Source organism: Penicillium oxalicum, chromosome V (assembly GCF_001723175.1).
Source record: "Penicillium oxalicum strain HP7-1 chromosome V, whole genome shotgun sequence".
NCBI classification, from domain to species: Eukaryota; Fungi; Ascomycota; class Eurotiomycetes; order Eurotiales; family Aspergillaceae; genus Penicillium; species Penicillium oxalicum.
The window spans coordinates 1,334,822-1,349,235 of NC_064654.1; the positions used below are offsets into that span (position 1 = coordinate 1,334,822).

General features: G+C 41.3%; 2 protein-coding genes across 2 annotated transcripts; one reads left to right on the top strand and one right to left on the bottom strand.

Moving 5' to 3' along the window:
* Positions 1-1,011: 1,011 nt before the first annotated feature.
* POX_e06554 (uncharacterized protein) lies at positions 1,012-1,257 on the top strand (the record flags this gene model as incomplete). The annotated part of the gene is made up of 1 exon (XM_050115373.1): positions 1,012-1,257. One exon carries the CDS (start codon positions 1,012-1,014, stop codon positions 1,255-1,257), a length of 246 nt encoding a protein of 81 aa, XP_049967833.1.
* A 2,761-nt stretch (positions 1,258-4,018) lies between these two features.
* POX_e06555 (uncharacterized protein) lies at positions 4,019-4,132 on the bottom strand (the record flags this gene model as incomplete). Its single annotated transcript, XM_050115374.1, has 1 exon — positions 4,019-4,132. The coding sequence occupies one exon, from the start codon at positions 4,130-4,132 to the stop codon at positions 4,019-4,021; it is 114 nt and encodes a 37-aa protein (XP_049967834.1).
* Positions 4,133-14,414: the final 10,282 nt, after the last annotated feature.

The window sequence follows — 14,414 nt, forward strand, 5'->3', positions numbered from 1 at the left end:
AATAATGGAGGTTAAATCTCTGCGTTATGGTGAACATACAGAGTGACCATTGTTTGTCACTTTGATTTATGGCCGCGTCAGTTTGTTCGGGCATGCAAGGCACTTGACTGAAGTCACTGTGCGCACTGGTTGATTCGAGCCGTAGATTATGGCGATTTGAGCACCGAGTAACAAGATAGATCTTTCAACGTTCTACTATTGATAGGTTACCCTTCTGAGAAGATGAGGGCTCTATCTCAAGGACTGAATTATGAAGGGTGGATAGCTGGTCCTGAGTCTCGGCCTACTATTGCGACAGCTTAACCACTTCAGAAGCCATGGCATTTTTTATTCTACTTTGTACTCCACGCTTGAATCGGTAGTCTACACAGGTGGAAAAGAAGTGCAGTATTCCACCGTGTTGATCCTCAAAATTGTGTCAGATGTAGAAATGGCCAATTTCATTTACGTAGTCCCTGCGACACTGTTTTGGTGTCTCGCTGCCATGCCCCCTCCATTAGGGACGGTAGTCCCCTAATAGCCTACCAAGGCCGTTTTCCACCGACACTCTTTTGGGGTCTCTCAACCTTCGCCATCTATGGCAACAGTCTTAGAGTGGTTACATTGTAAACCATCATGTTGTTCACCAATTTAGTATGCTCAATAACTAAAAGGCCTTGGAATATTCGTTATTCAACAAATTTGTTTCAGAAAGATTTTGTTTCCCACCCCATGTGTGAAAATGAGTGGGCGGCCCTCATGGTAACGGCAGTTTTGCGAGGGCGTTTAACGTGCCATTTTTGTCTTCATAACGTGAATCAACATAAGACCACGATATATTTTTGCGAGGAAAACCATATCTTTTTTTCTGTATTGAAGACTTAAATATTTAGCTTTTCGCACTTGAATTATAGGACCTGTTTGCATTGAGCCTCCTCTTTCAACCAGCGCTTGAAACAACACTGTCAGCCTGCCATCTGACAAGTTCTGTTCCATTCAAAAATAACCTCAAAAGCAAGACATCAACTTCCAATGGCTGCTATAAAAAATGCCCAATTAAAAAAACCCTCTAAAAGAAAGTTGATTCGTCAAAAGCAGTCCCGTCGCAAGACAAACATGATGAAAAAGGCATCCGAATATAGCAAGATGTGTGACGCGGATGTATGCGTAGGTATTCGCATGCGGGAGACAGGTCAGATACATATTTTATCCGCGGATACTTCGGGCTTTTGGGCTTTCCTTCCTTTACAACTGGTAGGTAAACACAAAATGACATAATTCATCAAAATGAACGCTGACTTGTTAGAGCTCCTATTACCCGACCCCGACTGTGATGACAGATCGCGATTTAAAGAAAGCCAAAGAAGATATAGCTTCTAAGGACCCACGATAAGCTCTTCACAACACAGTATTACACTCGACTTAGGGTTTCCTCTATAGAATACCGGGAATAAAGGATATTGCGTTGCTTTGACAGGTCTAATATTGTACAGTACTTGCGAAGCTAACAAGTATATCAAAAAGGCCGCATTTAAAACAATTGTTTACGGTAGTCTATAAAATGATAGGAAACTGCTTAAGTATAGTTATAGTAGAAAAAGCTTAGCAGCTTAACTTTAGAAGAGTTGAATTGATATGACTGGTAACCTAGATAAAGAGGAATCATGGTCTAGCCTTGCAATAAACTCTTCGGGAGAGGTATAGTCCCCTGAGTAGTATGCCGATGCTGGCTTTAACCGGCGAGATGGGTACCTGAGGAATAACTATGGTACCGATGCCCGATAGCACCTGAAGAGGTATAGCATACGAAGATAAGTTATCCTCCTGGTAACTACCCCTGACTTCTTTAAGAAGGAAGATGATATATTATGTTAGCCTACTAGTTATCCGTAACAGAGGAAATTCACTATAAAGTAGTATAGTTTTCTTGTAATAGTTGGAGATTTCTAATACTATAAACACGGTCGACAATGGAATTCATATTAATCTATGCCATTACAACGGGTTCCTTACTAATAACGCTCTTTCTTATTCGTATAGCCCCTGCGTTTCTGAACCTACTTAGAGTCCTTTTATTCCTTATAACGAAACACTTAACATATCTATACCTTTGGGGTCGCTACAAGCTGATTTCTCCCTGCACTCGAGCTAACGTCTTGTTGTATATTGTCTATATTGTAACAAATGTGTTCTTTATTGCCTTTAATACCCTATTAACAATAATAGCTAGAGACCGCGCTAGAACTCTTTCAGTGATCAATATAAGTTTCCTCTTCTTAGCACACTATCTAGGCTTCCTTGCGGATGCTATTAGTGTTTCTTTGAAGACGTGCAAACGTATTTATCGGGCCGTAGGCTAGATAACCGGTATTCTCCTTATTTTATATATTATTATAGCCCTTATAGCTAAGCAGAAGGGCTAGAGTCTTCGTGAGAAGTCCAATCTCTTCGCGTTTATTGTTTGTCCCCCTTCTCCACCCTATCGAGTTTAAAGGCTAATCTTCGTTAGGGTGCTATGATGATAGCTACTCTTCTATTATTATCCGTTCCTATCGTTCGCCGTTTCCTCTACGAGCTATTCCTTCGACTATACTAAGCCCTAGCTATAGCTTATATATATTTTGTATAGTATTATCTGCTATCCGATACTCTGCTGCCTCGGCTATATATTTATATTCCGCTTGGCCTAATACTACTTACGTTTCTAGTCGAAGCATTTCTTTTTATCGTTAGGAATAGTGTGTTCCCTTTACGGCCCTATCCTCGTGCCTCGATTAGATATAATTATATATAGCAAATGCTAATACAGGGTAAAGAGATAACACCGCTAAAAGTAAGGGTTATACTTACACGGCCTTTATATGTCTAGGCAGGCTAATATATAAATCTCTGGATACCCGCGGCAGGCCTCTTCTCCTAGGCTTAGATATACCCGTTTATAGTAACATCTTAGTCTCCCGAAAAGCAAGATATCCTAGAGCTTTTTGTTTAACCTTAAAAAGGGCTTACTGAGACTATTCGCTATCGCACAGCCCTAGAAGGCTATATATCCTTGACAGTATTTATTACGGGGCCCTACGGAGTTAGCATATCTATAGACGATTACGAATGTATCTTGGCTATTGCGACCGATTTCGGTATAGCAGGAGTAATACCTTACCTTAAAAAGCTCCTCTACGGATATAATACTTGTACCTCACGTGTGCGTCGGGTATATTTCGTGTAGGAAATCTAAATACTGGGTAAGTTCTGCCTGCATGTTTAAGCGCAGACTAATACGATGCTTATTCTCTTAGATATTGCTATTATAGCCTAACCACTTCTAAATAGCTTGTTAAGTAATGATGTTTTGGATGATGGCTATGTGGGTTGACTCTTCTTGTTCAGAAATCCTCGCGCTAATCATGTGAAAAAGATACTCGAAATGTCCTTCTATATAGTATCAAACCAGATGATAGAACATGGCAAGCTATTCGGCTAACATCGCCGTGCTATAGTTTTCAATGGAAAGCCTCGATATGATGACATAATATCAGAAGAGGCTTCCGGGCGAAACATCAAACGACTGGCAAACACACATGAAGCCCGCGGTGAGGTTTTAGTTATGGGTAAGTCCTATACCTTTATTATATGATGGACGCTTACTTCTTAGTATCGGCATCCTATGACGTACGAGACCTCTCGAGGGAAATAGTTCGAAAACATCTCGAACAGAAAGTTAGGTTGTATGAGACGGAGTTTCAACCTTCATAACGAGAAAGGACCAGAGGTGGTGAGACGGGCGGGTGGGCCTAGCGAATGACCAATTGGCCATCAGTATTGATTCGATTCACCGCCTTCCTGGCTTCTAACGTTTAGCCATTGTAGCTTGTCTGTTTTCGCCATCACCGTCCGTACACGCCGTCTAATTCATCAGTGTACTGCATGGTCCAGGGAATAGCATGCGCCCTATAGGTGTATGGTTAGCTACAGTTTATTCTTATCCCGGGCTTACCTCACGATTTTCAAGCAGAGTGTACTCCATTCGTCCTGGTTCACCTTACGGTTTGGAAAGATCACGGTTTTGAAAGACCACGGTTTTGAAAGACCACGGTTTGGAAAGACCACGGTTTGGAAAGACTACGGTTTGGAAAGACCACGGTTTGGAAAGCATGTATTTTATTCTGACCACAATTTTACTGTTGACCTTCGAGATGTCTTATTTCTGTATTGCGACCGGTAAATTCTACCTTATCGGTACAATTGTGGGCAGGTTGGGAAAACCGTGGCCATGTGGGGAAACCGTGGCTAACTGATCACCGTTCACCGTTTTGGTTGCGATACTCAAAATAGTATCGCAACTAAAACGGCACGCAATTGTCCCCTTTCAAGATACACCTTTCGGGGCGCTTAAGAATTTTTTTCCTTTTATTTTTACTAACTAGTTATTTCCTTTATTTATTAATCTAGCTACCTTAAATTTAGTATATATTCCGCTTCACTTATACTTTAGTTGCTAGATCCGAGGCAAGCTATTAGTTATTTAGATGCTCCTCCCTAAAGCTACTACTAGCACTTCACTATTGATTTTTTTTCTATTATCCCCGCCTAGTATAAGGACGATAGTATCGTTTGACCCAGAAACTTTAGTCTCTTACGAGGCCCCTGCACTTAATACTCTAGATCACGACCCTGTTGATTAGGATACTTAGCTTATACTAGAGGCACTCCGAGATGAAATAAATCCGGCTTAGCTATTACTATAGTATATCCCTTAGCTCCCTTCTGAACGGCTAGAAGTCTCTCTGCCGTCAGATAAGAATTTGCAGATAATGTAGTCCCTTGACTTAACAAAAGAGCCTATAGCGATAAATCTCCGAATACCTAGTCTAGGCGTATATACCTCTATAAAATACGAAAGCACAGAAAATCCTCCCCTCGTAAACAGAGAAAATAAGCAACTCAAATCTCTAAAGCCTAGTTATACTTTAGGCTCCGCGGATTATAGCCAGAAAATATTTCTTACTTTACTAGATTTCGAGTTTTTAAAGGTACAAGATATTAAAAGAGAGGCCTCCCACAATACTAAGCTAATTAATAATTAGGCCTATACAGATTAGTACATTAACTATATTCAAAAAATATATCAAATTACAACTAGCGAGACATTAAGCTAAAAACAAGCTCGAGACGTCAAAAACTGCTATAGCGGTTTAGTCATAAATTTACGATCTAAAGGCTCTATTGCTACGTTAAAGTCCCTTTTAGTTAATTATCACCGGCATACCTTACCTACTCTTGACTCTTACGACTTGAATTCGTCTCTGTTAGCGTGTGTGGCATATCTAAGCTATCTGAACTCTATTACCGGTTCGACTTCGAAGCTAGACGATATATATCGCCGCCTTGCACAGATTTAGATCTATATTTATTTCGAAAATTATGTTAATAACTTAGAGAAAAGTGAAACAAACGGTCTTCCGCTAAACCGCCGAGGTCGGATAATTTCCACGATAGCCAGAGATTCTATCTTATAGGCTACTTATAGGTCTTAATTTATCCCCAAAAAAGCAGATCGTGATTTTTTAAGCGATTAATACCGCTAGGGCGAGCGTTAGTAGAAAGTCGCTACTTGTATAGGACTAGGTGTGGTTTTGCTCGCTAGTAAAGACTTAGCAAATCAAATGTATGTTTATTTATGCTCTACGGTATTATGGGATAATTGATTTGCTGAATTTGAATAGAGGCAGAAGAATAGTATTTCAGAATAAAATAGTAGACACGTTAGCTATTTATGTACTTAATCGCTATCTAGCTCTAGTTAGTTTTTATCGATCGTTTGAGCCTATGGCCGTGGGCCTTATGCTTGGAGGTGATACTGCTTTTTCTAGTAACTAATTAAACACCTTCCTAGAGGCGCTCGTGGAGGGCGAAGCATTTCTGCTATGCAAGGTAGAGAGATGGCTGATTCCTAACCTCAAGTCTCTATCTAGACTTGCTACTACCTACCTGATATTTATCCAGAGGTCTTAGGCTATGGTTAGTCCTAAAAATTCTTGAATGAAAATTTTGTTTACGACTCTAACGTCTTCCTTTTTTGCTCTTAGACCGTAGGGAGTCGGCTATCGAAGGTGGGAGCTTTTCTAAGTAGAGCTGGCTGACTCAGGTCATTACCCACAATTGAGCACGGCTGCCTAGTTAAGGCTCACATCACCTTAACCCACGCCTCCTTTTTCCTATCGGCTCTCAGCAGTCACGACGGTTGGCGACATTAAGGAATAGCCAAGGACTGCTTCCATCCGGGCGTGGAAATATGGTTTTCTAAAAGGCTAGCTAGTCGCGAACCTCTCGTGTTTTAGCACTCATCACTCATACAATGTAGCATCACGCACTGGCGTAGTATCAGTTATTATTATAGGACCCTAAGCGTATACTAGGGAACGGGGCGATAGCTGAGTCACCACGGGCTATCCTTAACTAATATTTCTTGTTAGCCCTTGCGGGATTCGAACTGGCAACCCGGCAGAATAGGGCGGTTTTTTGGTCTGTTGGTTATCATGTGACCCAGGGTGATATCATAAGTTTATAACAAACACAAAGTAGTTAGACGTAATTAATCATCGAGCTGTCCACACCACCGAGTTGTCTACTCTGTATTCTATATAAAAGGGCACTTTTTGAGATCTAATTTCTCAACGACTAATATAAGTAGAAGAATGCTACTAAGATAATCATATACATATATGTTCTGGAAGAATGCTTCTTATTTTTTAAACTTTTAGATAATTGTTCTAGCTTTAAATACAAGAGTAACTTAAAATACAAAACATACAGCTGTAATTTATCTTACCTGCAGAAATAGCGATTACAGAAAGCTGTCTGCTTAATATATATAAGTACAGTACTCTAACACGCTGTATATTAAATTTTATGCCCTCTTGACGTTTTGTTGTTGAGATGTTAAGGTCTCAAAAAGTGCCCTTTTATATGGAATACAGAGTGGAGACAACGACAGCTCGGTGGTTGATTACGTTACCTTACCGGGCTCTGTCACGATAGAAGCGACCATTTACGAATTGGGGGATGTTTGCTTGGTGAATTGCAGTAACCTTTCCGGGCCCTGGTCTAACGCAACGATCGCCAAAAGCAACCTCTACTTACCTCACTACCGCCTGCGAGCATCACCACCACTATTTGAAGTGTATTCAACTTATATCGTATTGACTGGGTACACGCTTAATGCATTTACTGACAACGTTTCGAATGATTGAAGGCCATGGGCGTCTAATGGAAAACTTGAAAATTATAATAAAGCAAACACTAACAATTTCTTGAAGAGATCGTTTCCTACTATTCCTCGTAGGAATAGAATATCCTTGCAGAGACTAATACAGACCGAGCAAGAAGCACTAACTCTCCTGTTGATCGACTTTTTTTGCGAAACAGTGGTTGCTTATAAAGGTTAGTAATATGTTAATCCACGAGAGACCTGGTGACTGATTACCTCTTTCAAGGATTCTATGGACTTTGTTGTCGAGAGGGCGAGAAGAAACCTAAACGAATCCGAGTTAACAGGCTAACGTTCCACGTTATCTACTCCTACTAATCTATTATCTTTCACGTACTTCTGCATGATTTCTATAGTAATAGATACGAGTCTTTTGATGTATATATTCTGTGCCTGACCCGGCGGATATTCCACGCATATTTCCAAGCTAGCTTTAGGGAGTTAGAAGAACTATAACGAAGGAGGCAATTGCTACTTACCGATCTTGATAACTCTATCTAGGCCAAGAAGAATATTCCGGTATATCAGAGACTAGTGTTCTAATCCTATATCGTTGAGGTAACATAAACTACTCAAAACCTAGGCTCTTATAAGCTTATGCGCTTTAGAGAGCTAAAGGGTCAAGAGCTATATACCTGCTAAACCATAGAAGCTAATTCCGTCTCTGTAGGATAGAGAGACCGACAACCCACAAGTTGCTCTAAAGTAAGCGGGAGGTCGTTAACAAGAGCATATATATATCCTTCGTTGACAAAGCACTCTCGGGCTGTCAATACATTATTATGGTCCAAGATATTATACAGTCTTTGCATTTTAGCTATATCCCCTTCGGTGTACTTCTGAATGGCTACCGCCTAGGACGGATAGGAGCGGCGAGCTACAATAAATATATCGCCTACTAGAGTATACCTGAGCCTCCGACGATAAGTATCCTAGGGTGATTCCTCCCTCACGATCAACCGGCGAGATGTACCTTCCTCGTATACCTGAGGTAAGCTAAAGCTTTTTTTGCCTCTACTTACAATTTTTCGTGCGTTATCGCTCTAGGGAGATACTTCTCTTTTCTTCGAGTTAGAACTACGGCTTAATTAGGTAGGCACATTAGGTTGGTGCGGCTGTTTGCTTAATAGCGCCTCTCGTGATAGACTTTGACTGTTCGCTAACAGTTCTTTATAGGGCTCGAAGTCAACTTTTGTATAGTGTTTGTCTTATCTCGACATATTTAGGTCTAATTTAAGGGATAGGAAAGACGAGAAGGTAGAAAGGTATAGCGATTAAAGACGAAGAGGGCGCTATTTATAATTTAACTATATCGATAGAATTAAATTTATTTTTAGGAAACATCTCAGCCTTGTAATCACATTAGTTACTAGCATACTGAGTCAGCAGAAAGAAGGTGGATCCTTTCTTCTGCGGGGCCAAGACCTATTAAATATAAATAATACTCGCCTGCTCCGCCGATACTCGTTCTTACTTTATTAATAACTATAGACGAGCCTATATACACAGATCTTGAGCTACAAATTCTGAAGGAAAGGTGCCGAAAATACTAAGGGACAGCTAAGATTAATATCAATCAGATCGTCCCCTATCTAGCTGTCTCGTAATATATAGACACGAAGAATATAGAAAGACTTTATAAGATATTTAACAAAGAAGGTTGTCGGAGACTCGATATCTATAACTACGTGAGTGCTATTATATTAAGGTAGCATCTCCGTAAGGCTCTTCAAGTAGCAGGAGTAAACACCACGGACTTACTGACCGATCAACCGAGTCGCTTCCTATATCTCCACTTCTCTATTAGTTCTATAAAGTGTCTTTATTGTGATTCGAAGAGTAAAGAAAGGTTTATTTTTAGAGTATATCTACAGTATCTCTTAAATATCGGTCTGTAAGGATAGTCACGGGGCTATACGGGGCCGAACGGGGGTACTCACGTGAGTCATGACTCACGTAACCACCCTTCCGGGATCTCATCCTCCCCCACTTAGACTAAACTCGCCCTGAGCTTCAGGGTAACACAGCCTAAGCTCACTACTGCACTGTTTCGGTTATCCGCAGGTTCCCGCCTTAGTGCGTTTATATATACACGGTAAAGTCAAAATAGCAGGGGTTTAACAAAGGAAAAGGTATAATATCATTTTCGGCTACTTATAACTACCGTGTACGGCTAATAGTCGCTAAAAGCTCCTATTAGGGCAGTCCGGGGAACAAAGGATCCCCCGCTATAAGTATAGGTAAATCCCCTCGATCGCTTCTTCTTCTCTTTATCTTTCTTCCTTATCCCTTCTGACACTATCTAGGTTATCCCGTATATTCTAAGACTTTTTCCTAGGCTAGGTAGCTCACTCCGAGTCCGAACTAGACCCTTAAGTAGCTAATAGGTCTTTAGTTCCTCTTATCCTCTTTCTGAGCTAGTAGTTAATCCTCCTACTAAGTTCGCTCCTGCCCCTTTATCTCCTCTTGTCCTTAAACTTCCTATACCGGACGCTCTATCGAGCCCTTAGTAATCTAAGGACTAGCTTATAAGCGATTAGGAGTTTTTAGAGTCTCGTGCTCCTATTCCGTCGTCTTCTCCTAAGCCTTCCCTTAGTAGCTCTATCGAGCGTTAGGTCTAGACCGCTTAGTCGCGGATAGCTCCGGTAACAAGGAAGAGGGCTATCGCGGTAAAGTATACTCCGGCCTAGATTTTCGCGTATACGCGCAAGAAGGACTTCGATCCGAATATCGCGCAGACTAACGAGCTATAGATAGGCTTAGATACCTGTAGTAATCCTCTAGGAAGTTAGTTTAAGACTAACTATACGAAGGACTTCTAGACGAATAGCTTACGAGTCCGAGATATAGACTAGAGGAACGATAACCCGAAGGATTATAGTACTCTTACGAAGGTTCGGGCAGCCTTTACCTAATAGGTCGGTAAATAGGCTCCTAATAGTAAGGAATACTAGTTATATAGCAACCTAAATAGTCCGTTCGATTCCTATCGCGTTTTCGGACTAAGCGAGAGGATCTGTTAGGGGCCGAGGCTATAGAAATTACTAATTTAATAGTAACGCGTCCTAGTGCTCCTTATAGGGGATAAGCTCCTCGACCCTTAGGTATAGGAATATTATAACAAGATATATTCCTCCTACGTGCTAGTTAAGGATAAAAAGGTATATTCCCCTTTTTTATTCCCGATCTCCTTAGCTAACTTTAGTAGCGCGATCTAAAGGGCAAGAAGCGGCCTATAATAACGATAGCGGCGAGGGTAGCTCTAAAAAGAAGAAGGGCTAGGATAATAAGCCTAAGAAGGGGAAGGATAAGGGTAGAGTAAGGCTAAGGATAATAGTACCTTCTTTAAGAATTCGTGGCTATCTAGTCCCCTAAAGGATCCTTAGGTTTATAACAAGAACGACTTTATAGTCGCGTTAGAGGCCTATAAGGCGATTCCGGAGATAATCGCGGCTTTAGAGAGCGATCTCGAGATCCTAGAGGCGTACCTAGTCGAGAATAGGCAGATTAAGCTCGAGGATAACGATAACATAATAATAATAATAATAGTAATAGCGACGATAACCGTTCGTCTCTATTAAGAAGCGTTTAGGGAAGTAATCTCCTTTTCGTGTACTTTCGGCGTTAGTATAGGTAATTAAATTCGATATACTTTGTATTAGTATTAGTACCTCGTAGGGACTACGATAGCGAGAGGTCCGTTAAATAAATCCCGTTCGTCTTAGTCGGCGTCCTGGCTATTCCGAATATCCCCTAGTAGTAGTCTACTAGATCCTAATAAGTCCGTGTCCTAGAGCTTATCCCTAGATATAGGTACTTAGAGCTCCTCCTAGTCTATCGCGCGTTTCTTAGTCTTTCTGTTTTCCCTATCGATACGTTTACGGCTCCGATCGAGGGCTTCTGTTATAACGTTCTCCTCCCCTACTTTGCTCGGGCGTATACTATTAGCCCGGTCCGTTAGGAATTAATTCTATTCTTCCTTCGTAAAGGTAGATAAGTCCCTATATATAGGGGGAGTATTATCCTATTCGATAATTTTTAGTAGCTCTTAGGGTTGTCTTAGTCGGATCCCCTATCTCCGGAGTGCTACTTATACCGCCTATAATATCTATAGGGCTCCTGGGTCCTTTACGTTAGCTCTGACTAGCCGCGAACTATTAATTAGGTTCTTTAGGACCCGTCCGTTCGGTTCTTCTAGTATATATATACTAAGTGATATACCGTAAGGACTTTAAAAGGTCCGAACTACTTACTCTCGAATTTCTATACTAATTCGTTCCGAACGAGGACCTAATCTCCCTTTTCGAAGCTTATCTTCGTTACCTAGCTATCCCTAATCCTATTAGTCCGGATCGCTCGGGATAGTAGTAGTTTATTCGCTTTAGTAGGGCGTCGCTTACGTCCTAGAGCTCTTTAGTCCGTCCTACGAATACTAAGGGTTCTTTTATTAGGTCGTTACCTAGTAAGCGGGGTAGACCCCGTAAACTAGAAAGAATAGGCTATACCTAGTTACCGCGTATTCCCGGACCTATAGCTAGGGTCGCCTACGCTAGATATAGGTCCTACGCCTTCGTTAGCTTTCCTATAAGGTACTTTATTAATATATAGCCGAGTAGACCGTTAAGATTTTCTACTTTCCTATTCGTATAGGGGTAGTAGGGGTAGTTAGCTAGTACCGAGTTTTTAGTAGGTTTAGGTAGTAGCTAACCGTACCCGAAAGGAGGTTTAAACTATTATCGGAGAGGATCTCGAGTAGCGCTCCGTAATTTATAAAGATTTCCTCGTAGAGGAAGGTCCTAAGCGCTTCTTCTGTAGCTTCCGGGACGGCCTTAGCTATTAGCTATCCGGTCGCGTAGTCGATTACTATAATAATCTATCTATTACCGTTCGGTATTGTCGGTAGTCGTCTATAAGGTTATCCCCTATCTCTAGAAAGGCCTAATCCCTTTAGTTACTAGGTAGTAGGCTTTTCCGTTCTAGGGCCTTCTTTAATCCCTAAGAAACCTAGCACTAAGGGTACTTACGTGCCGCGGTCTCTATATCCGCTCTTATCTAGGGCTACTAAGCTCTCGGTCTTAGGATACTGTTTAGGCCTAGCTATCCTAGATATCCGTATTATAAGTATATCTTATTAACTAGATCACCCCTAAATACCGGTTCTAGGTAGGGCACTTTTAGGCTATCTTTATACGTAAAGGTTAGTTAGCGGTCGTTAGCGTCTTCCCGGTCTTATATAGAGAGGTATCCGAGTATCGAGTTACTACCTTAGACAGGAGCTTATTATTAGGAAGTACTCCTGTATCTAAGAAGTTAGTCGCGGCTAACTATTTATCCTCGGCTACCTTTTAAATAGTTACGTTTATAGCCGTTAGGGCGGCCTTCTATATAGGTCGATCTCGTGTAACGTAGTAGGTAACCTTTTAATAAAATCCGGTCGTCGGCTTAAGGCGTCGGGCACGACGGCTTTAGTACCCGGACGTATCGGATCTTAAGATTATACTCCTAAAATTCGCTAACCTAGCGGGCGAGGCGCTTACTATAGGTAATAGTCGTCTATAGGTACTATAGGCTAGCGTAGTCTGTTACGATTTCCGTTTAGGTTCCGTTATTAATATATTTATCCTAAAGCCGCAGGGCCTCTTTAATAGCTAGTAACTCCTTCTCGTGTACTAGGTAGTTAAGCTTAGCGCCTATAAGCTTCCGCCTCGTATACGATAGGGTAGAGTGCCTCTTCTAGTCCCTTCTAGAGTAGGACTAGGCTAATCGCCTATTTAGAAGTATTAGTCTCGATAGTAAATAGCTACGTAAGATCCGGTTATAAGAGAAGGGGCTTCCGATAACTTCTTCTTTAGCTTTCGGAAGGTAGCCTTATAAGCTATTCTACTAGATAGGGCGGAACTTAAGCTTCCGGAGCTTAGCGTCCGATTCTTTTAGGAGTTTATAGGGGCACGTATATCTCCGCGAACCTGTAGATAAACCGCTAATAGTATATCGCGAGGCCGAGGAACTATCGTAGCTCGTACACGTTCTAAGGTTATAGCTACGTACGGATAATATCGATCTTAGCCGTATTAGCTGTACGCTCCCGTTCCCGATATATATCCGCAGAATTCTAGTTCGTTAGTTATAATCTCGCACTTCCTAGTTAGACGATTAGTCGTTCCTCTCGAGGATCTCGAGTACTTTTTAAGGTACTCGTAATACTCTTCTATACTATCCGAGAAGATAAGGATATCGTCGAGGTATATAACCACGAACTTACTAAGATAGGGCTAAAGGGCCTCGTTTATAACCGTCTAGAAGGTTATAGGGGCGTTATAAAGACTAAAGGGTATCGTAAGCTACTTATATTTTCCCTAGATAGTATTAAAGGTAGTTTTAGGTACTACGCGGTCGTTAGGCGTACTTACTAGAATCTAGACGCGAGGTCGATCTTCGTTAGGACCTATACGCTCCCGATTTAGTCGAGAAGGTCTTAGATCCGGGGTAATAGATACCCGTTCTTCTTAGTTAGGTTATTTAGGGTATAGTAATCGATATATATCCTCTACTTACTATTAGACTTAGGGGCGAATAGGACTAGAAACCCCTAGAGGCTAGCTAAAGGGCGGATTAGTCCCTTCTTTAAGAGGAGATCGACTTAGCGTATCTATTCGTCTAGTTTCTCTTTAGAGAGAGAATAGGTATAGATATTCACGGGCTTCGCGTCGCTAGTATTAATATTATACTAGATCTCCCTTTCCGGAGGTAAGGTATTAGGGAGTTCGTCGCGGATAATCTTCCTATATTTCCCTATAAGGGTCCGGATCCGGGGGTCTAGGTATAAGATAGGAGCCTCTAGAGGAGGGGAGTTATCTCGAGGAGCCCTAATAGAGATTATAAGGGTACCCTCGTCTTTCTTACGTATTTACTTACGTATCTATTTAGATATATTAGGAAGATACCCGCTTCTTCGAGTTCGTAATTAGGTCGAGCCTCGCAAGGTTTAAGGTATATTCGCTGTAATCACGATAGTTAGCTAAGAGCTAACCTAATTAATAGTCGGGTTCTATTACTTTAGAAAGTCCCTAAGGACGATCTTAAGGTTAGGTATATCTAGGATCTAGGCCTTTACGCTTCCGGTCTATATCCCTATTTTTAGTAGGACGCGAGCGCGTCCTTCTATATA